Below are 24,671 nucleotides of genomic sequence, written 5' to 3'. Positions count from 1 at the left end.
CAGTCAGATTTTGCATGCAGGCCTCCGAGGTCTCCTTACTTGTCTCTCCATGAACAAGAGGTCACGGTGTCTTCAAGCCGAGCCTCGGTCTGGCCTGGCGCTGCACACTTGAAAGACCACTCCGTACTGCTTTCTGAAGTATGTGTGTGTTTCTGGATGGCAGCCAGACAGGGATCGCAGCCAAAGTAGGATGAGTTTAATCTGGAGTGTGTGTGTAAGAGAGCAGCCCACAATGAGTGACAGAGGTTAATGCAATATCTTTAAGTGGACATTGAGCCAATGGAGAGGTGAGCTGGAGAGAGTGAAGGAGTGGAGCGCTAATGCTATTCGCCTATAGAGCTGGTTTATCATGGAATCAATCTCAGTAATCTGAATAAAAGACTTGCTGGGGCGATGATGAGTCATGACAGTAACACATTTTCTGTTATGAGCTAGTTTTTACGTTGTTATGGAGACTCCATTTTCACTGGTCTTTCCAGTCCAGATTTGAAACTGCATACAGTACAGTACATATGTGTACTCTAAAGGCGGGCCGTGGAGGGGAAAAGATCAAGTATTGGTGGCATCAGAAATGGAGGTTTGATGATTCAGTATCGGCAGCATAAGCACTGATGTGTCATGGAAATGATTTGTGATGCCTGAAAGCCCCCGCTGCCCCATCCCTCCACTCTGATGCTATTACAACATAGAAGCAGTCAATCATCCGCCGTGCGTGCGTGCGTGCGTGCGTGCGTGCGTGAGTGAGAGAGAAGAGCATAGATTTGGTTAGCTGGCGAGCCAGCGTCTACGACGTCGCTTACATGAATAAGTTACACAGTATTTGATTTGAAAAGCCCACATGTGCAGCCCGGATTAATCGCTATGGTAACGGTGTAATTGGTTTATAGTGCATGACCTTTTTCTTTTTTTTTTGTCATGAAGTGCAATCGAATGATGACAAGTTCATGCCTTTATCGAACAAAGTGAAGAAAGGACTTCACTGAATTTGCATGTGTCATGTGTAATATGCGGCTGAAATGGGCCGCGTGACCCGTGACACCTTGACAAAGTCATGTCTGACTATAAAGTCGTAATGAATTGGTTCATAAAAGGCTGTGGTTCCTCGATGGAAGACACTATTCACTCTTTCCCGTCATTTCAGTCCTTCACTCAGGGGTTCCTTCTGATGCTCCCACTGCTGATCCAGCGGTCAGACTGGACTGGTCCTTTTGATGGTATAATACAGACTCTGACCTTCTGGAGAAAGTCGGCTTCAGCTGTTTGAGCACCTTTAGGTGTTGAGGGCCGTATGGATCGAAGAGATGGTTTCAGGGGCGTGTTAGCAATGGGTTTCCAAGGTGTGATCCAACTGCATTTCAGAAGAAAATCCGTCCATAAAAATTAGCAAGAGTCTTCTCTGAATTTACTTTTCGGACACCAAGGACTGATTCTTTATACATACAGTTTCCACTGAAGGTAATTCTACATTTAAACTTGAGGGAAAAATGGACCTTTCATGAATTGAATTTTAATAGGGCCACCCTCAAGACACAGTCAGAGCGGATCGATACATATATATATAATATAAAAGAAGGTCTCCTCCGACACCAGGTAACATCCCACCTGAGATCAGTGTTCTTCAACCAGATTTTGAGGTGCTCATGCCGAGCGTCCTCTGACACAGTAACACAAACCCAGTCCTCATTACAGGATACATGACAAGCTAATTCGCGCATCAAACCCGAACCTGGAAACTTGACCCAAACCCGACACCCACTTGACTCCCGAGGACTGAGCTGCGACAACGGAGCGTTCAAAGATCAAATGGCTGCGCACGATTGGGACATTAACCCACATCTTCATTCTGATTCTGTAACAAGGTCATGGCAGGGTAGGGTTGCAGCGGGATGAAGCCTGTTAGCATATCGGCTTACAGACGGAGCTGCGATGTAACTCAGCCTAGCAGTGTCGTCATTTCAGCTGTCGTTGAATACAGACGTCACCTTCTGCATTGCATTCAATGGTTATTATGATTGATGAACTTTATTTCTTTTTGGATGATGTCATATGCATTTAACCGCCATGAAATGTTTTGACTGCCAAACGTTTTCATAGTACAGTGAAAATGGAGGGCTTGCCTGCCCGTGTCCGGTGTTTGAGTGGTGGCGTGGAGCTATGTATACGTTGGTGTGCACAGCGTGTCATAGTCACACTCGACTTCTGCCTCGTTCCCACACAGAGAAACAAACACCTACTGTCATACTTCTCCTACCTATCTGTGTTGCCCGCTGCATCTCTTCTTCCTGCTGTGACTCATCACACTCACACACACACACACACGCGCCATAAATGACACTCACACTGGTGTCATATTTCTGAGCTCAAAGCGGTTATTCCTGTGTCTGTCAGTGCGTTTCTACTTCACCCAAGACCTGTTCATTCACACAGGTAGCAGCTCACCTGTTACCTCTCTGTGCCTCAGGCTGAAATGTCCCCGCTGTTGAACCACATACACAGCGAACACACACCCCGGTCTCGCCAGGCAGTGAAGTAGGACAGAAGGCTGGGCTGGAGAGACGTCTCCCGGGTCTCAGTGATGCCCTACTTTCTTCTGGAGCCTACTTTTCTCCACTAACACACATTTCCTGACAGCTTCCTGCGTCCACAAAAACATGGATGCAGACTGACAGACACGCTACGCGACTGCCACCACCACTTTCATTTTACAGCTTTCATGCCAAGTTGTGTGGCCAAAAATGACGTGTGTGACAGTGAATTATTGAGTCTTATTTACTGTATTTCCATATATATATTTTGATGTATTTAATTAGACCCCTGAATGTCGGATTGTTACCATTCGAGTCTCAATTCTGACCTTTTACACTGTGACAATATATGTCTAAATTGGGCGGCACATGCAGTCTGACCCTCACATTGACCATCTAAGAGGTGAGTGAGGGGGAACCAGCCAGCTCTAGTTAGCTTCATTGACCCGTCTCTCCATCAGAGCCACCCATAGATCAGTCTAGTCGATGTTGCCATTGTGCCAGACGCTGATGAGAGCCGTGTTGTCCATGTTTGCTGTCAATAAGTCAGGCAGCGTAAAACGGCGAGCGATAATCTCGGGCGGCAGAGCCAATATTCTTGGACGCGGAAAACCAATCTGACAGAGACGTCGTTGATTCAAGGAGAGACGAGCAGCACATGGTGCGCGTTACCTTTTGTCTGTTTCATAAACCCAGTGTGATGGATCTATCACGGACAATCCATCACGGTGTGTGATGCATTTTGATGTTGCACGGTGTGGTGCGTTACATTTGAAGATAAAGCCTGCTCGCCAGCGAGTGGGCCATGAGTCACTAAACCAGTCTTTTTCAGACTTTTTCTCACCACGGCACCATTGGTTCATTGAAAAAATCCAGTGGCACACCACCAAAGGAACCTGGGCCAAAGCTAACTTGTTCTTCAAGTGCCAATTCATTTGTGACACACTGCAGCTACTGACACTGGCTTGTTATGTTGCCAGGCTGTTTGCACAAACACATGTGTGAGGGAAGAGGAGCGCGGCGCACCACAGCAGCGCTGCTTTGACTGAGGGATCAGCGCATCAACACACTGGAGCTCTACAGTCGAGTGGAGAGAAAGAATGGCACGCCCCAGTCGAAAATCGCTGCTTTAAACTATTGGGGTGGATGCTGAACCCCACGAGTGTTGAGGCCTGACCGTGCTGGACCACCAGCACGGTCTCTCTGATTCAGCCAACTGCTGAGCACACTCATGTTAATCTCACCCTTTTAACCCCTGACATGACTGACGTGACTGTGTGACCCTCACGAGCAAAGCTCTTGTCGTCTCCATGGAAACTGGTGATGAAAATACGCTGCTTTAAAACTTAATTGAACCTAATGTTGACATTCAATTATGTATTTTTATCCGCAGAAAGCATATTTATCAATCCATTATTAAACAGAACAAGAACTCGAGGAATTAAAATAGAAGGTGTCAAATGTGTAGCGGTTAAAAAAAAAACCTTGAGTGAAGAAGGTTAATTGTTGCTATTATGAGCAAAATAAATAAGGTCCTCTGAGGGCTGGAGCAGCATTGTTGTGTTGATAAAAAACAAAAACACTGCAATATTCTGATATCATTCAGCCTCAACTTGAGCGATTACTGGCTCATGCTGCGCGGAGAGTGTCCCTACCTGGAGAGGGAGTCACAAGGGGTTGCAAAAGAAGAAACTTTGGTCCCAGACTTTAATTAATTTCCACCTCCTGTTCGCTCCAGGTTCTGCAGCTCAATATTTATGCCAATCATTCTGGACCGGCTGCAGCTCCAGCGCCTCTAAGATGGTTTCCTTTTATTGGGTTTGTTTGCACATTAAGCTACTTACGGTCTTGATGTGCTGACACTGAATTGGGTTGTAAAAAGTCTGGTACCGGAGGAGAGCTCAGCCAGGGGACGGGAGTAGAAAAAGGCGGCAAAATAATTGCCTTTTTATTGAGTTTTATGTTATCGGATTATGGCCACTTGCAGAACAAGAAAATGAAAGAATGGCCGGCCCAGTGGGTAACCACATGAGGGAACTCTCGCAAAAACGATAGAGCCCTAAACTCGCGTGGAAGATCCGCCTTCATGGCTGGAAATTTGCAAAGCAATAAAAGCAAATACAGTGGTGGCAGCGTCATAGACTGTCAGGCGTGTTGCTTACCTACCAACATCCCCACGTTGATCACATTGCAGCATCATTTCCCCCTCTCCATTTGCTCCAGTCGTTTTGTCCTATTTTTCTCTCTGTTTGTTGTACACAGTCCATGTCTCTCTGTTCTCTGGTGAAATCTCTGCTGGGATTATCCCACCAATCAGCTGATGGTTGGGCTCCCTCCTGATGACCCCTTGAACTCTGGGTATCAGACCTTTCTCCTTTGCTCTGTGTTCCTACCTCTGGCCTTATCTCTCCACACAGCACTGCTCGTGTCAGCAGGGGTCAAAAGCAAGGGGTCCATAAGACGGCTGTGGCAAATGGTGTAAAAGATGTTTGGGAACATGTTCCAGCTTGAGATGAGAAATAGCCTCATATCTAAAGGCACATATGTTGGCCGTATTTATGGAGTCTTGTAACTGTGACTGTAACATGGTGAGAAGCACATACTCCCGATCCTTCCTGCTCTGAATTCTCAATTTTATGGGCGGACATGTGTTTTGCTTCCACGTGCTCCCTCTCAGGAAACTGCCTCACTGCCTCACTCTCTTCCAAGTGACTCTTTTTTTAAGTTTCTATTGGTCATTCATAATCTCTGCCTGTGTGTGGAGTGGCTCAGCCTCAATATTGTGGTCTCCGTGAGCCTCAGAGAAAATGGACCCCATTTCTTTCAAACCCATTGCTATGTTGATAATATTTAGGGCTTTCTGTTGAGAGCTTGAAAGTACGGAACATGGACGCCGTTGGACTGAATGCCATGGTTGGATTTGGCTGCTTGTTCCAGTCAAGTAACATGAGGCTTTCACATCAGTCCTAGAACCAGTTGTTTGGAATTTCAACCTCGTCACCTTTTCACCCTATGTTTATATTCAAGTTGAGCTGACCAACTCCTCGATGTGACATGGTGGATGGTAAGATGGTGATTTTTATTTTTGTCACCTTTACTTCGATTTCTCGTTGATATAATTAGAAATGTGGTGTTGAGAGCCACGTTGTGGAAGAGCTCTGCATGAGGATGAGTGTGATGAGAGCAGCCTGTGGCTGGTCAATGTGGAGACAGTGTTGGTGGTTGAGTTGAATGTGTTGCTGCAGGTTTGTCTCGCTCTTTCACTGCAACAGCGTTTTTATATGCACACGTTTACGGCCGGAGGTCACGACCTCAGCTTTATCGCTCTGTGCGCAAGAGTCTTCAGTGTTGATTTGTCTCACAAGGACAAAGATAAGACAATAACATTGGATCATGATTCAGTAGGATTAAAGAGCAGAAGAGTATCTGGAGTGAAGTATGGCAGGGTGTGGCTGGAAAATTGAGACGAGCATCTCCAGAAAACCACGGTGGACTAACAGCAGCAGAGCAGAAGATGTCTGTTGTTGTTGTTCTCATCCCAGCTGCATCAGTGGGATCAGTGGAGCAGGAACTCCTGCACTGGCAAAGCTTCACTGGTGTCTGGAGAGCACACTGTTCAATACAATTCAATGAAATTATCATTATTTTTGTAATTAACCATAATGTTGTTATTAATTAATCATAATTAACTTGTTCACGTCCCACCACTAGTAATTACACATCCACTCATGTTTTTTTTAACTGAAAAGTCTTTTCTGTTGCAGACAAAGACAATGTCAATAAAGGTATTTGTTCTTGTAAATGGATCTACATTACTTTCTTCTTTCTTTTCTTTCATGTTCACGCGGATACAGTGCAGATGTGTTCTGAAAATACGTGTATTTACCGAGGCGGCTGAGAGTTGGGGGGGGCGTGAAATGTTTACTTCTTCCTGGGGGGGGCAACAGCCAATAATAGGGATGAGTTTCATGGTCTTTGACAATAACTGCCCGGTGCGTTCCATAATCTCATGCTGCCCTTAATGGATCCATGAACAAGGACGTCGCCGTGCGAGTAACACCAGTAGGAGAAAAGGTCAACCTCACGGTGATCAATGATCTTGACTATCCAATAAACAAAACCGAGCATTTGCTCATTCGTCTTCACATCCAAGCAATTCTCCGGCGATTGCTGTTTCAACCGGGTGCAGTTAGTTCTCGTTAACGGCTTAATTGAGCCACATATCAAGGTAATTGTGCTGCGGCCCGCCAGCCTCTCTCCGCGTCCCGCCACGCTGCGCGGCCACGCCGGGCCCCGCGGAGCCCAGAGAGACGGATGGCGTTATCCCATCAGCTCATCCCGGCTTGAAAGGGTTTCAGCGCTTGGTGAGAGAGAGGCGCCGCTCTTAGATGCATCAGATATTAGCATCTGCTCATGTGTGCACATTGGGAGACTCACAAATGCGTTAATGGCCTCACTTTTTCCTGTGAATTAGGCGCCGTGGATGTGAGCTTTCAAGACTGCCGCCTCCTGTAATTCACATTTAAATGTGTCTGTTCTCCTCCTTGGTAATTGTGTTTGCACTTCCTGGTTACCCTTCGAAGTGGAGCCACTGAAGCGTTGTGTTGATAGGAGTTTGGTAATCACTAATTACAAAGGGAAGAGTACACACACACACACAGGCAGAGGAATCGAAGCCCCACAGAGGAGGGAAAGTCGCAACAGGCTTCCCCCAGCATCCTAAAAAGTAATTGCTCTCATGCTGTCGGATCCTTTCTGTGTACTCCTGAAGACAAAAACACATCTGCTGGATTCTTTGGAAATGTTCAGATACCATTCATTCTATTTGGCTCTCATTGCGAAAAGTTAGCGGAGCATGAAAATAGGTTCTGCAGCAGATAGGTCAATGATGGGTTTCTCCCGAGGATTGTCTTTGGAAAATGTTGGATATTTAAATGAAGCAAAGTGTGTGTGTGTGTGTGTGATTATTAACTAAGTACTCCACTTTTGTTACGTTTACAACCTCGTTGCATTGTTGCTGCATCACTGGAGCGTGGTATAGAGGATCAGGCTGTGGCACTGCACGGGTTTGATCAAGCTTTGCTGGCTGCCTTCAGTTCGTCTGGTGTCTCTGCATCAGCTCTGGCTCTCTCCGAGGTTCGTGTCAGAAGAGTTTGCCGGCCCATCAAACTCAGAAACACTGTGGTCACAGAGCAGGTACCGTTGGTACCGTCGAAGGTGCCGCATCCTGCTGGAAAGTGAAGTCGGCATCTACATGAATGGGTGACGGAGGTATGGCTCTCTACAATCTGTGGGCTTCAGAAAACGCAGTGGGCCAGTAAGAGCTGTTGATATCACTTCCTCTGACTTCACATTAGATTTCAAGCAATGTGGATTCTGTGCCTCTCATCCCTCCTTCCTTGCTGGAAGTCCAGTGTGATGCCACTGTTTTCTGAAGTCACATGCAAAGTAGACATCCACCAGGACGTTGCTGAGGACTTCCTGCGTCCTCCTGCTGTTGAGCTTCATGGAGATGTGGAGACCTCATTTACCAGCAGGATGAAGCTCCTGCCACACTGCTGAAGGTGCCGAAGTCTGGTGCAGTGAGCATGGCGTTACTGAGCTTGGCCGTCCTGCAAACCTCCTGACCTGAACCTCATGGAGAATGATGATGAGACACCAAACCCAGCGATGCAGATGCCTGGAGGCCGCTAAAGATGCCTTGGGAAAGCCGTTGCAATTCAGCGAAAAGATTTGATGTCTTCAAAAGGAGACTCCCCGCCCAACCTCCCCCCGCTTCTGCATGTGCACGCATGTACTCTCGAGAAATGGCAGTAATCCCTCACTGTGATTCAACCTACAATTGGTGGTGAAGTGAGTGATGATAATGACCTGTCCTCTGTGCAGTGAAGTGAGAGAGTAATGCCCTTCACTTTATCAACTTATCTGTGTGTTATTTTTTTCTGATTCCCTCCTCATCACATGACGAATGTAAATGCAGAAATAACCCGTGCGGCTGCCTGCTGCCACAAACACCACCTGGAGCAATTGGATTTTCATATCCAGCAACTGCTAAAGAACACTGCAATGCAGGTTTTGCACAAAACTGGGGATAAAAAAGAAAATGTTTTGGAGATTGGGGGGTCTGTCTTTATGAACAACTCCTTTTAATGGGCAGTCTGACATCAAGCTTAATAGCTCCGGCAGTAAAATGCTATTCAAACTTCAACAGAAAACCCAACACTGCGTGAATGTGCTGGTTGTGTGAGCAGGATGATGTGAAAAGGAAGCTTGTCGAGAGTGTCAGGGAATAAACCAAAGGTGTTCCAACTCCGAGCTCTTGGCGGTGCTCCCAGCGCCCACGACACACACGTTTCTATTGTAGATTCTCCTCCGCAAAGTAATTGCAGTTATTAACTTCCATTTTAGTGGGTGGTTATTCACATGCTGGAGCTTTGTAACTGTAAAGATCTCATCTTTGTTGTTGGATCCCCGCTCATCGATCGACCCTTTGTCTGGTTTACCAGGCGTGGATTACAGGGTTTGTGTTTGTGGTCGATGCTGAAATGCCTTAAATTACTGCCGTGAGTGTGTGAAATGACTGCAGCGCACATACCCAGATCCAAACCAGGAAGTATTTTCAATGATACTGTAGAGGTTTTTCGCGGAAGCCGCCATGACGGAGATACTCGCTGCTCAACACAGAACGCTACTGAAGGCGATTCTGCAGCATTTCCTGGTAAAATTGTGAATTACTGTCGTGTTTTGGGCATCGTTCCGATCATGACAAACATTTGGAATTTTAGCGACATCCATACGTCATTACAAGTCAGGGAGAACAATGCCAGAAATTGGTTGGAAGAAAGGAGGCGCTTGTGGCTCGTGAAGCTGAACCAGGACCTTGGTGGTGAAACTGTGGATAATATCTGAATAGTTTGCTCATTAAAAAACGAAAACGACATTCTCATATACGGTGCAAATGTCATCGATGACTTGGTATAACAGTTCCCTGACCTGTCCGCACACCATCTGGTTACACGCCTCCAAAGTCCGGTAACATTTCGGGTCCTCGGCGGTGTATGGACCAGGCGAAAGAAAAAAAAAAAAAAGGAAACATGGGCCAACTGGTACGGGTCTGCACCACCAATGAAGCAGATCTTTTCCAAGTGTGGTGCATTTTTGTGTTCCCTCTCTGTATGTCCTGGCACTCCGTTCTGCTTTTTTTGTTTCTCCATCACACTCCATTCACAGTCTATGGGGTTGTTTACGTAGAGTATCACCAACATGGCGGGTTGGATGACGCGGCGATGACGCGCTGTGAAAACCCTCTGTGTTACACACTCGCACTCAGTAAGTAGTGGGTTGAAAAACTTCAGCGTTCTAAATCTGACCACCCACCCACCCACTCAACCTGTAACACTAAAGTAACTTCCTGAAAGACGTCCATCCTTCTGTTTTGGTGGATTTGTGACCTCTCCCTTTGCTAGCTTAGCTCAAACATCAGCCTGTCAACCATCTCACAGGCCACAAAAAATGCAGACCTAATTCAGCCCCCATCCCGAGACTTGGAGATTTTTGACTTCATGGAACCTCCGACCCACAGTCTTCTCTTAGTGTATTCTCTTTCAAAGTGGACGCTACCTACTGGTGCACAATTTAAAGTGCTATTTTGACCTGAAAGACTGAACTGTTGCTGAGCTCCATCTGGAGTCAAGACTGAACTGTTGCTGAGCTCCATCTGGAGTCAAGACTGAACTGTTGCTGAGCTCCATCTGGAGTCTGTCTGAAGCAAGAGCTCAGTTTCAGTGGCTGGGAAAAGAGATGCCTTGCTATGGTTATGGACTGTATAATAACACTGTCAGATATTAAGGGACATGGACGTGATGCTGCAGGAGATCGTTTCTTCAATGCTCCCTGTGTTTGCACTCATTTTTCATCATTCAAGCACTTTAGCATTAGCAGCGCTGCCATTATCAAAAGGACCCGATGAGGCATGAAAGTGACCACACCGTGCCCATCTTGCCTCTTTTCTTGGCGGTGTCTCAGACACGTCCAGCTGGGACAGAGACTCAAGTGCATATGGAGGGATTAGACCTTCACCCAGGTCAAGATACGACCCCAGGTTCTGCCGTCGGAGTTGAAGGAAATGAGAGATGTTTATGACTTTATGGTGGAAGTCCATGGTGATAATGAGATTTGAGTGTTGTCACTGTTTTTTGAAGATGTTCTTCTTCTTTAATTCTATCATGGGACTAAAGCCACTTCACTATTTTGCTAAGTGTAATAAGGATGTTTACAAAAGGATGTTCTTCTGTTCCAATCCCTGTTTAACCTGGTTCTATTTGCAATAATTCCAAGACCAAAGACACAAATATTACCACTAACCACCATATCTGCCATGATGGCTGGATTCAAAATGGCTTCATCAATATTATCATTGAAGATTTTATCCACACATTAATGCGGAAATGAAGGAGCCTCTGCCGCGATGGCATCTGTGGCTGGAACTCTCTCGCTCTCCCTCTCCTTCTCTTTGCTCTCATTTTCTTCACTCACCTGTCGTGCCATCGCCTCCTTATTTCCTGTTTTCCTGCTGTGACATTTGAGGGCTGGATTGTAGATGGCTCCCCATATCCCTGAAGAAACATGTGTCATCTTAGTTACTTCCATCCGCGTGTCTGACCATGAAATGTCAGAGGAGAGTACCGATGGATGGATGGATGGTTGAGAGGTGGAGGCCAGAGGAGACAATCTCTCACTCGACTGAACCCAGAAGAGTCGAGCTTTGTTGAACTGTGCCACTTTTTCCCCAATAAAAACAAGGAGGCCCGACCAGCACTGGAAGTTTTTATGGGGCATCATCACTTATGACCTCTCTTGTAAGGCATGCATTTTTCATGGCGGTGCTCAGGTGTGAATGTGAATTATGTGATGTGATTTTCTGGATCCATGTGATGACATTGAATATTGGAATGGGAACTGATGGAGTTATGACCGGGGACTGTCACAGTGCTGAGGTGAAATAGGAATTCTTTGCTCACAAAATACAAGACTGTGTGAACAAACGGCTTTTCAAGGCTGCAACCTGAGCTGATCCTGATCATCCTCCACAGTCACCTCGTCATGCATCAACTTCATTGTCTTTCAGCCTGCTCTGTCCCACCCAGGTCAGTCATCTCCACCAAGTCTGCATGCCCTTCTTTACCCCCCCAACTGTCCATTGAATCCAAATGCTTTCATCTGTTTCTCTCCCATTCCATTTTCACTCTCTCTTTCATATGAATGTATTCTGCTTTGCGTCCACCTACTTCCATTCCCCTCTCTCCTGCTCACACCACCGACTCTGCAGTGTATATCTAGATAGTCAACTAAAAGTTAAGATTATCAGTGAGGGAGAGGCAGATTGTCGCGATACAGACAGTGTAGAACCATGAAGCATTTTCTTTTTTATGCCTCTTGATGGAGTAGAACATTTGAATGTTACAGAAATGTTTGGGGGGGTGTTAAAAACGTTGTTCATGGAAAAGTTGAACGTATACATCCATAGTTTACAACAACAAGAACATTCGTATCTCGTGCAGTTGTGGGTCAGCTGCCTCCTCCTGGAGGCCTGATGTCAGCTCATGTTGACACCCAATGAGCTGATGCTTGTCAGGAATTACACCGGTGAGCTGGCATCCAAACCACCAGCCATAGTTCTGACGCCTTGTGTGTGTGTGTGTGTGTGTGTCTTCCCAACTATCCCAGCTCTTGTCTATGTCCCAGGACAGGGGACTCTCATTCATTTCCCAAAAGAGCCTCATGAGAAATGGTTTCTGGTGGTGTAAAATGAATTTGAGCAGATTTAATAAGAGAAGTCGGAGTGAATGACAATTTCCAAGGGGCAAAAATGATGACCATAATGATCCACTACATCAAGAGAAATGTATTTTTTTCGTGACGACAGAAATTTCCACCAAGATGCAACCCCACCATCCGGAGATCTGTTTCAATAAGTGTTGACCTTTGACCTGCCAGGCTTATTCTGTTCCTCCCTGCCAATCTTTACTGAGTCACAACACACGACACGGACAGTTTGCTCACAACCCCCATAATACACCTCTTTCTAGGAACTGATTCCACTTTTCCCTGGGGTTGCTGAACCACAGCATCACTTAGACTATATCTGAAGGGAACAGAAGAAAATTGCAAAGTCGCCGCTTGGGATTTGATCTGTGATTGGAAAGCCAACCCACAGCACTGGTGTCTTTCTTCTTTCTCTCTTTCGGTTCCTGGGTTATTTCACCATGGAGGAGCGCGATCAAGCTGTAAATGCGTGAGAGTTTTTAGAGTCTATGAGTCACATTAGATGTCTTTGTCTTCAGGATTCAGCCCAACTGTGTCTTTATATTCCATTACGTGGGAACTTGTGAGCATTTACTATGAGTTTAAAATTGGTTCTCCTTTCTTAATAATGAAGGTAATACACTGCCCTCCAGTGGAGGGAGGGTGCCAGTTTACGCTTCCTGCCTAAAAATGTTGACACCATGTCAGTATAAAATGACACAGAAGACCCAGCTAGGTCATCTCTATCATCTTCTCCAGTCAAGCAGGATGTACTTGGGTGTCCTGTATTTCATTGGTGGAAGCCAGAGAACTTTATTTTGAAGTACCAACATCTCAATAACAGGTGCACGAGGTTGCCAAGGATATTATAGTTAACTACAACTGACTGACTGACAATTAAGAGTACAATGGTTGTAGTTTACTGAAATAATATGGAACTTTTTTCATGAAACGATCACCAACTGAAACTGCATTGCCTACAAAACTAATCATTTTTTGTCTGTCTTTGTCATGAAGAAGCATTTTGAGATGATCATCTTTGCAAACTTTGTTTTGTTTTGTTTTTGTACATGGTGTCACTTGTGTGACCTATTTCAATCTTCAATCCCTCATATTGAGGGAAACAAAACAAAGAACTAAAGCTAATAAAAAACTAAAGTGAAACCAAGCAATTATTATAAATGATGATAGAAGTTCAAACAATATAAAAAGATTTTAGAATTATTTATAAATATTATAAATAATTCTAAAATGAAGACTGGCCAACCCACGATAAAAAATGAATTGTAAGTAACTGAACTTGAAAGACAAAAATTGGAAAATGAAATCCAAGCAAATGAAAACTATTACCACCTTGGTGGAGTCGAAGCCCCTCTGAGAAACGGCATGTAACCTTTCCTATCGCTCACCCCCGTCTGTAATGCGTGTCGCATGTCTTTATCATAATAGTTGAGCGATCGTATCATCATAGACGGAGCAGCTTGACTAAATGGGCAAGGCAAAGTGACTGTACGATGAGCAGAGAGCAGCTCTATCAGACCATCTGATAGGATCCATTAAAGAGGGCTGCAGATGAATATGATTAGCTCTTCTGTCCTCTTAATGGATACGTCTGCTGAGAAGGGGAGTGGAAGACACGTTTTCAAGTGTTGCAGCCTCTGCGTACGGCGGATGGGATTGTTATTGCCTAACTTGGGTGAAAGCACTGCTAAAGTTTCCAGGCTGAGACCATGAATGTGCTCACGTGTGGTGTTCAGTTTAGACTGCGACTATGGTCACACGGCAGAAAGGTGCTCTCTGAAAATTCAAATATTGAGTGACACTATTCATATTCGTGTGACATTGCTGGCAAGTCGCATGTGTCAAATGCAAGGCTCCAGGGCCCAAACCAGGCGGCCGAGTCATTTTTTCTGGGCCCATATGACTACGCACCTCTGCTCTGACTGGGTAGCACTCCTTGCCCATGAGAAGCAGCATGTGGGTGGGGAAAAACCTGCTGTCTCCTCTCTCTTTCTGTCTGAATGTCGGGGGCGGGGTGGCACAAACTATCTGACTCCTAAATGACGTATCGAAGCTATCCGCTTGACAACTTGAGCTGGGGACACGCTCAAATACGCAAGTACACTTTCGAAACAAGCGCCCCAAAAAAAACGCAACCCGCAACGACCGATATGCGAAAGCTCCTTTTCAGAAAAACAAATGCAAAGTCGTTGATAATAAGCAGACTTGGCAACCGTGGTGCGAGTTGGAACAAGGCTACAGAGATGTTTGTTGATATAAATGCCCTGAGAAATTGGGGAGAGCATCCTATTTGGAGGAGAACAGGAAAAAATTACCTGCGCCTTTCACTTATGAATAAGAGATGACCCAGGTTGGGAGTGAAGTCTATTTTTAAGTTCAGTCACGCACTTTGTTTTTTTTTTTTTTGCCACTGGAAACCTACTCGGCTTTGTTTACTGTCTGTGGTTGAGCAAATCACTGACAGAGGGACTCTAAATGCAGTTTTGTCTCCCTGCCGTCAAACGTGGCGAGATGGGTTTTGAATTACAAATATTTCAAGGATTAGTTTCGGGAAAATGATCTTGTCTTCTTCTCCTTTTTCCTGAGTCTGATCATCATGAGTTCCTTTGTCTTCTCCACACTGGTGATTTGAAAAGACTGTATTCATCTGGGGAAGACAAAAGACTCGTACCTCTTCACGGACTGAATCCGCCTCTGTTTTTTCTGCTTATCTTGCAGGTATGGAGACATGGTTCCCAAAACCATTGCAGGGAAGATCTTTGGTTCAATCTGCTCTTTAAGTGGGGTGCTGGTAATCGCCCTGCCTGTGCCGGTCATCGTGTCGAACTTTAGCCGCATCTATCACCAGAACCAGAGAGCAGACAAACGGCGGGCGCAGAAGGTACAGGTGAACACGGTTTTGATTCCCTCTGCTGCTCTCCTGAGGTGTGGACCTAAAGACCTTCTACCCAGATGGGGTTTCTCTTTTTTTCCTCTTCTTTCAACATGAATGTGGGTGTGATGCAAGACATTTCATATCTTTGATTTGCCTCTGTTCCATGTCTCTTCCCTCATTGGCCGAGGCTTTTTTAACCTTTTTTTTCCCACTACCTAATCCTTCCTGAGGAAGTTATTTATTTATTTTTAAGAGTGAGAAGGAATGATGGCAAAAATCCATATGATTGCAAAGTCACAGTCAGGATGAACATATGTTTAATATCACCATTATTTAATGTAATTTTTTTTTTTTAAACTTTTGAATAGCATGTGATGCAGACACAAATTTTAATCTGAAAACTGTTTGACTTTTTTTTTAGGAGTGAGGTAAGACTGGCAACCGTCTCTTGCTCAAAAATAAATGATGCCAACAGGCAGTGCTCATCTCAGGAATCCATAGAGCTTCATGTAATATGGCTTTGTATTTTAGAATAAACAAATCCTATTACTAATGGTAATCGTGGTATGTATAGTCTTAACACCACCTAAGTTTGATTCCGCACTCTTGTATTTATTTATTAAATGCATTTATTTCGTATGCATATTTAGATTTTAAACATAATCATTTCAAATCCTTTCTGATCGTATGGATTTGGGCTTTGTAAAATTCCACCGAGACAAGCCTCAGGATTCTGGCTGACGCCAGGGTCAAGACTGAAAACAAGCAAGAGTACAGAAGAGCATTTCACCGTCCCAGTTGAATAATTTCTGCCCACATCGTAACAAAGGCTGGACGCCAAACGGTGTGTGTGAGAAGTAAATATGAACAACTGTCTGTTTCGGTCTGAGCGCTTTAATCCCTCCCATGTCTGGCAATAACACACAGGCGTGAATTCAAAATGGATGAGCTAAATCCATGTTAAAACTGCAGGAGATTTAAAGAGTCTCGCCTTCCTTTGGGAAAATATTTCACTTTCACTTTTGCCGTCGGCACCACGTGGTGTGGCCAAACACGACACTGTCACTTGGGCTGGTAATGATCGTTGTTTTTGCTCCAGTGTTTACTGGGAGCTGCGAGGCGAGCCAGCGCTGGCTCATGCTTCCGTTCCTCTTTCACTGAACTTGTGTTCTCATTTCTTCAAGCGAAGGTTGTTGTCTTCTCTTCAGCTTCTTTCTTTGTTTCCTGAGCTCCGCTTCTTCTCCCCACCTCTCGCCCAGCCAATGATTGCTGCCATCTATCTTTGCCAATGCACATTTTAAATCTTGTTTTGGGTCGTAATCTGACCGCTGTCCACTATTAAGTAACATCATCCGCTACCAATGAGCGAGAGAAGAGCCACAATGAAAAGACGAGTGCAGAGAGGACAGGGAGGCTGATGCTGTTGGCGCTGCAACGTTAGCTTAAAGGGCACTTTCTGTTTTAGCAAAAGCCTCCGCTGCCGTTGAGAACTCTGGACTTTGAGTCCATTCAATAAATAATTCAACTCAATATATGTATATAGAATGGACTAATGAGTAATGACTTCCTCGCTACAGGAATCAATGGATAACTCCAGTAATACCTCTTACATGTGAGTGTAACTAATAAATAATAAACTAGATAGTCAGGTAATAGAGGCTAGCTATCAAGATATAAGCCCTAACCCAGTGCAATCCCATTACAAAGTTGCCACTGAGTCACCTTAAGGAGCAAGGGCTGTGAGAGTGCAAGTGGATGAATGACAATAGTGAAACTTCTGATGGGCGCATCTACTGTAATCATTTAGATGACAATAAATTAAAATGATTCATTAGAAACTCTACTACTTTTAGCAGTGCAAAAAGAATCAACACTTTTACTGAACACTTGGGAGTGGCAGAATGTCAACAGCAACACCAACTGGAAACATGAGCTGCAGTGACACCTCCACAGCTGCGAGAGGCAGCGTGTCTTCCACGACACGCCTCGCTGCCACTAGTGTGTTCAACTGCTTCTGAGGTGAAGGCTGTGCAACAGGCGCTCCCAAGTCAAGCTGCTGCTGTTTGGCTGCAGCGGCTTCTCCTGTGGCGTAAGACCAGCCAACCGGAGCAGCGTCTGCTTCTTTGGCTCTTTTCCCACCAGCTTGGTCGATCGACGCCTGCGCTGAAAACAACACGTGGAAGCGACTGCACGCGTCAGAGGTGCCGCAGTAGCTGCTCTTCCATCCAGCGAGTCGGCTAAATGCCTTCACCTAGTGGCTCACCGCCTGATCAACGTCTCGTAACAGTGTTGTCATCATTATCTGGTGCCAAATGACTCCCCAGACAGCCGAGTGGGTCTCCCTGCGCGGAGGTCGCCAGTTTGTTCAGTCGTACGCTGATCCACTTAAGAACACTTTCGGCTGCGTTTTAATTGAACAACACAACAACCGGAGCAAAGTTCTGTTCTCTTCACGGGTGCTGCTTGCTCCGAAGCATCCTGAGCTAAAATCTGGAGTGGAAATGTTTTAGTTTGGAGAGGGAACAAAAAAAAAGTAGCAGCACACAAATGTTCAATGTTATTTCCACTAATGTCCCAAAAAAAGGGTTCAGGCAGCGGACGCAGATTTAAAGCCGGAGCAGCGTCATGAAATGAATAAAGTGAAGAGCCTTTCTGACGTTTTAATCCACCCTCTGCACGAGGACTTCCGAACTGACGCCGGTGCTAAATGAACGTGAACTGCTTCGTGTGTGTTTTCAATTCTGGATTAGCATTACTTCATCTTCTAATCTGTGTCAAGATGCATCAATATTTCACCTTAAAATGCTGATGTTTCAAATGAAATCATTTGATTCACAGGAGGAGCATCTTCACAGACATTTAATCCCATTTACTGAATGTGAAAGAACATCGCAGCGGGATTTAATGACTTATTGAAGCCGTTGTATGAGAAAATCCAAGTCTTTAGTTTGTGTTTTATTTAACCTTTCTTTTACGGATGAGTGGTTAGCAGTCAAACACGGTCAGTGAAGGAGCCGTAATATTTTGATCATGTATGTCTCGAAGAGTCGGTATCACCTCAGGCTCCTCCCCACGACCCTTGAAACACCTCTGAACACTTAAGTATCGAATCTGAGTTTGAACAAGCTCGATGTGTTTGACGCTCTTGCGCGCCCCATGAAACAATTCGGTGGGATCTGTTTGGCCCCGAGCCTTAACTTTGTCTGACCAGTGTTCAACTTTTCTCGTCATTTCAATTCAATTGAAAATAGTTAGCTTGTCGAACCCTTTGATATAGAAAGCATAACTGTGCTCTCCCTCTTGTTCGGGTTGTGGAGGCAGCAGCCTGAATGAAGAGCCCAGACTGGAATGTCAGTGGAGCCAGAACAGCTGTAAAATGATTCCATCTGCACACTGCTGTTCGTCTTGGTTCTGTCGCCTTTATCCCCGTTTCTAATGGGCACACATGTCACTCATGGTCAAGTCCGTCTCCTCTATAGCATCATGCGTGTGCAGTTCGTTCCATGTCACATTAGTTCAATGGGTTTTCCATCCTTCCATCACAAAGCACGCCTCCTCTGTGGACAGTGTGTTATCGAACAATGACCACGCTTCACTTGGCTCTTTCCCATCTAATGGCAGCTGCTGTGTTCCACGCCCCTCCCCAGCCATGCATGAGGAGCGCTGTCATATCCTTCAATACCTCATTAGGACCATCTACATAACGTAGATTGCTCCATAAACCCTGACACACATGACCCACCGCCGTCACATTGAGTCTTTAGCAAAGGCCGTTTCGTGTAGCGTAGCATCACCATTCGGAGTGTGGCGCTTGACTGGAACCTTCCAGAGCAATCAGATGTCATGACTGTTTTACTCATATAGATATGCGTCTCCTTCCACTCCCTGGTTTTCCATGATGCTCCTCCACTCGTGTCACAGCAACAATCGATGAACATCCTGATTTCACTCTTAACTGCTCGCTGTTCTGGGCTCTCCTTGCAATTAGCCGTCCATCTGGGCGAGTGTCCACAAACGGCCCATCTCAGATTGTTAAGAGGATGAGCGGTGTTGAAGAGAGGAAGGGAATCGGAAGTGCTGGTGGTCATGTCAGTGGAAAAGTATTGTCTTCATTACGTGATATTCAGCGACTCAGACCAACAAACTTCTACTGTAGTCAGTTGTCAATCATTCAAAAAAAGAAAATAAAAATGGATTTATTGATACTTATTGAAAACAAAAAGTTATTATGGTGGTTCAAAGAGTGACGCCACAGTGAGAAAAAATGGGAAAATAAAACTGGAGAAGAAGCCAAATAGATGAAGGTGAAAAGACCCCAAAATACTGATGATTTGAATAAATCCGTAAGAAAATGCAGAATCGAATCTACAGACTGAAAAATATTCGGGGCAATTTGTGTCCTAAAATCTGCCGAGTTGTGAGGCTTCCGTCTGTTGTGACGGAAGAAACGCGGCATGGAACAAACTGCACTTTTCCCTTCATAAACGGCACAGAGTTTCTTTGCCCTCCATCTGAGTGCTGAATTCAGTTGTTTTGACCTTCTCCGAAACTGAAGTCGGCTCAGAGATCTGGCTGTGTGAGTGAAAAGTGGACCAGGGAGTAACACAGCGATGGACCTGACGGAGAACTGAGCGTTTACTGGGAAATGGGTCATCATTTGGAAAAGAAAAAAATTTGGAGCATAATTGCAGTGGCTCGTTGATGTGCGCTGCACCTTTGTGCTCACTATCAACACCAGCTAATCCCAGCTTAGTGAGGTATTTGTCTGTGCGTGGAGCTGGTGCTGAGATGAAGCCACCGAGGCTCGTATCAGTGGACCACGGGGCTCTAAAGACTTCACATCCGCAGGTTCAACCCCACAATGGAGCTTCTTTAGCTCCAGTCCCTTTGCCCCTAAATGATTTTATAAAAGTCCATTCTCTCCGATTATACTTGTTCATGTGCATCTCTCTGTGTCAGGGTGGATTGATCTGAGCCACAGGATTTAGGGAGTCTTTGAGGGGCTGTTGAACCAACGTTGTCAGTGCTCAGAGTTAGGAAAACGCTAGGTGTGTTTTTGATACTTTGTATTTGTTGTGAACAAAAAAATCAAAACAAAAAACCAAGATGCCGAATGGTTTTTAAAAATTACAATTAAAAAGGGAAAAAAAAAAAAAATAAATATATATATATATATATATATATATATATATATAGGTAAAAACTAACAACAATTTTTAAGGACAACAGGGTAATGAGATGAGAATCTATAAATCTCTCATGATTTATTCATCATGAGAAAAGAACTGTGGAGCTGACTGAAACAAAAGACTCTGTGTCAGGAGCGGTGGGCTGCGCACTGCTGGGCTGGTTTGATCCCCCTTCACACCTGTGTCTTTTAAGGCGAAAAACCTCCAAGGAAGCAGGTGTCTTAACTCCTTGTGATAGAAACGACAGCGTGAATCCGAATGAGTGGCAGCTGCCGAACCAAATGAGACTTTTCCTCAGCTATTTGCGGTGGTGTGATCAGATGGCCGCCTGTATGTTTTCGGGCCCTGCCCGAGGCAGAACCTAATCTAGTCTTCTTAACTGGATTGCTCCACTTTCCACACAGCCAAAATCCCATATAGGCAGTCAAGCGCACAGCGACTCACAGGGTGCCATGAATTTTGAAACTTTTTAATGAGCGACGGTCTCACTAACTTTCTTGGCAACACACAAGTTCGCTGTCCAGCTGGTAAGACGTACGAGAGTTTACGAGTTGAAAAGCATTTTGGGAATCAATTTGGAAAACTTCTGGACGAGATCTGCTATATCACTTCATGCTCATGCTGTCGCTGTGCTTCATGTTCCAAGCAGATAATTTGATTTATTTATTAAAGCTCCTGTTTTGTCACATTGTTGGTCTTGAAAATATGTCATATGGCCAAATAAAGGCTATTCTATTCTATTCTATGTTCCCGTTCAAGTTTCTGTAAATGATAAAATGGCACTGCAGGTCTCAGTGTAGGAAGAGAAGGGATGTGTTTCTTCTTCACATCAGATCTACTTTCCTGCTTTAACTGGGGCATTTCATGAGTCAGCAAATTCCAGCTTGCTTTCTTTCTGTGTCAGGATGACTCACTGGTTACTGATCCTTTTGTTTTAAATGCTTTTTGGATGCACCATTTTAGCGTTTAGCTCGAATCATACAGTGCGATTTGTCCTGATTTTGGAAGCCATTTGTGCGGTTTATAATGATGCAGTGTGGCCCAGAAAGGAGCATAAACACTGAAGTGGGGCTGTTACCGTGTCACAGTTGGTGTTCCTGCTCTCACAATGCTCTGTGCTCTTGGTCTTCTGGCTTTTCCCTGCCTCCTCACACCTGTCATGACCTCCGTTATCACCTCCATGAACCTCAATCACTTTGTCTTTGTCAGTTTATCTGACCTTGGGTTTGAAATGTGGTGTGCTATCCACCGCCATTGGAGGAAGTAGTGTAAAAGGCTGTTTTTCTCCCCCAATAACAAGAGTGTTGCGCATTAAGAGGCGCACTCTTTATCGAACTGGCTGAGAGTTGGCGTGTCAGGGCTGACTGGAACGCTCCGTCCTGTGCCTCCACTCTCCTGTGCCTTCTGTGATGATTCAGCAGTATTTTAAGCTCAACCCGTCCTCCATGAGAACACAGAAGGGCTTCAGACTCCCTGGTCCCAGAGGTGCCGGGAATCTATCACGGAGCAGCACAAGTCGACTCACTCTTGCGGTACACGTTCTTAACATCCCCTCCATCACCCCCCCTGCACAACCCTGCAACCTTCACCACGGTCGCTGTTTACTCCACGGCGCGGGGGAGACGGGCCCACTGGTGGAGATACCGGGACACAGAGTTAGAGGCAGGTTATCCCAAAAGGCCGGTGGGGAATGCTGTGCCAGCACAAATGCACATTACTGCTAGAATGCGAGGAAGCAGCAAAAAAAATAAAAAACGTGTCAGCAGGTGATGGAACGAGAGATAAACATGACGCTTTAGTGCAGGAAACTGCTGCGGCAGGTTCTGCCGAGTGAAGTCGCGAACGCGCCTTGATTCCTCCAGGTCAACACATTACATTTTGAAACCCAGGACGAATGTTGGGAGGGGCTCCATTAGCACACATTAGCATAGCTTCAATGAGCACCTCTCCATATGTGCTTAACATCGATGGAGATTCAACATAAAGGAAGATATGCAAACACACTCAGTTGACCTCAGAGCTCACATTATACTGCTGCCAGTTCAGAGTTCTGAATTCATTACGTACTTTAAAAAGCAGATGGGGAACAACAGAAGCTTGCTTTGGTTAGAAGGCAGCAAAGACAGTATGTGACAAGTGGTCGTTGTAGATCATGAGGTCGTTTTTGGGAGTCATTTTTTGATGACAGTAAAGTTTCTTGTTCTAACATTGTATTGTGGCTCCCAATGCTGCAGAAGAGGTTCCATTGTCCTTCTTCCCAGAAACCTGTGTCAACTGACTCCTTCCAGTAAGGATGCCCCGTGTGCTCCACCTTGTCATGCCTCCTCAATAAACCTCACTCGATGAATCCCCAACAAGATAACCAGGCCATCTCAACTGGATCCTGGAGAAGCTCTTGTATTCCAAGTCTCTTCCAGAAACCTAGGCCCTGTCCCATTTCTCACCCTAACACTAGCACTTGGTTCTGAGTGCCCTCCACTATGAAGTGCCCTCATGCGTAAAGACAGCGTGCTGTGTGTTGTTTTCTGCATATCCAGTGTTGGAGACAAGGTTTTGGAAATGACAGCTCCAACGTTTCTGCAACCTCTTGCATCGGCGCTGATCATCTCACTTGGTTTGGTGAACCAGCAGAGAAGAAATGGGCGGAGCCTATGTTGCGGTGACAGATGTGTCAGAGGTGTGAGGATGCTAACGTTAGCCTGGATGCTAGCCCACTGTTGTTTGTTCAGGAGAAATCCAAACCTACTGTTGAACACCCATGTTGTATTGTTCATGTTGTGGGACACGGTGGAGCATTTGGCTGGCTGACGTGTGACACCAGAGAAAGTCAACAAACATGTCCCTGTTGTCCTGTCCAACATTGTTGTGAAATCAAGTCCTGTGGTCTCCTGGACATCTCTCCACATTTCATCTTCCCACTTGGTTTCAAGTCAGCTCCGGAGCTCCCTGGGTTTGAAGGGGTCATGTGATCAAGTGGTGAACGGCCAGTGCCCTCGGTCTTCGGAGTGTTGGGACCCACTACACTTGCACGTGAAAACGCAGAACCCAATGTTTGGGTAAGAGATGTGACACAGCCTTAATCTTCCAAGGAGCCTCTCCAGGAGCCCAGATGTTTCTGGTCACTCCCCAAAGCTGGTCATCATTGTTGAGGGAAGGACCCGACATCTGCTGGTGGATATCAAGCTTTGCCTATTAGCTCAGCTTCTTTTTCCCTGGGAAAGACCACTGAGGTGTCCTCATGCCCTTATTGCTCTGGAAAACCACCTCAGCTATGAACGGATACATGGTAGATTCCATTCTTATTTGCTGTTTTTTAAGGATAAAGAAAGTTTTTCTGTTGCATTTTTCCTACACAGGAGAGAGAAACTGTGCCGCTCAGGCTTTATGAGAAAAGATGGATTAAAACACTGCAGCTATTGAATGCCTCTCAGTGCTCCAGAAACCAGTTTTTTTTTTTTTTGTGCGGAACAAAATGTGGGGCACAAAACAAACGTCTATACTTATAGCTCAGGATGACGCTTCCCCTCTTAATTCATGTGAGATTTACCTCCCTTCTTTGCTGGCAGCTTCTCCCTGTGTCGTCTCGATCAATGATTCATCAGATTCACAGCAGATCAGAGTGAATTTATCACAGCGGATCAGAGTGAATGCTTCAGCAGCACATGTTTGACTTGATCTACAGGATCACTGCTTGTACATGGGCGGTGTGGCGTCAGTGCCCGGGACGTGTCGGAGTGATTCCCAGTCCCTCTGAAGTACGAGCCGCTGTGCGCCGGTGACTGACGCTTGCTTTCTTTGGTTTCAGAAAGCACGACTGGCCAGGATACGAATCACTAAGACGGGAAGCTCCGGTGCCTTCCTCCACAGCAAACGTAACGGCCTTTTCAACGAAGCTCTGGAGCTCACGGTAAGACCAGTGCCCACAACCTGATCATGTCATCATCCTGTTCATTTAAGACAGACGTACAACTCTGCGAGGAACAGGCAGCGTTGGACTTACGACACTCCGTCAAATCATGCTCAACTTTATTGCCAGCTCCAGATGCTACGGATCTTGAAGCAGATGTGCCTCAAGTAAAAACATCAACTATATCTGAAGAATACCGTTCAGCACTTATCATGTGTGGCTAATGGACTTCCGCCTAAATAATGACACTAGTGAATGGAGAAAGCCTCCAGATTTGTTTCAGTTGGGAAATACTGCAGTGTCTCACTTGGTCGGGTCTAGCTAGACAGACAGAACTTTGTTTTTATGGT

General features: G+C 45.4%; 1 protein-coding gene across 2 annotated transcripts in view; it reads left to right on the top strand.

Moving 5' to 3' along the window:
* LOC128749926 (potassium voltage-gated channel subfamily D member 3-like) overlaps positions 1–24,671 on the top strand; it is an 80,575-nt gene that overhangs the window by 48,916 nt on the left and 6,988 nt on the right. The window contains exons 4-5 of one of the 2 annotated variants that reach the window (XM_053849941.1): positions 15,069–15,231; positions 24,220–24,321. In XM_053849941.1, coding sequence (XP_053705916.1) covers positions 15,069–15,231; positions 24,220–24,321 — 265 coding nt within the window. Of the gene's footprint in view, positions 1–15,068; positions 15,238–24,219; positions 24,322–24,671 lie in introns of both variants that reach the window. The other variant, XM_053849940.1, reaches the window with a different exon arrangement.

The sequence above is a fragment of the Synchiropus splendidus genome, chromosome 18, assembly GCF_027744825.2.
Source record: "Synchiropus splendidus isolate RoL2022-P1 chromosome 18, RoL_Sspl_1.0, whole genome shotgun sequence".
Classification (NCBI taxonomy): Eukaryota; Metazoa; Chordata; class Actinopteri; order Syngnathiformes; family Callionymidae; genus Synchiropus; species Synchiropus splendidus.
The sequence above is the reverse complement of the archived record's forward strand: the minus strand, read 5'-3'. Positions and strand labels throughout refer to the sequence as shown.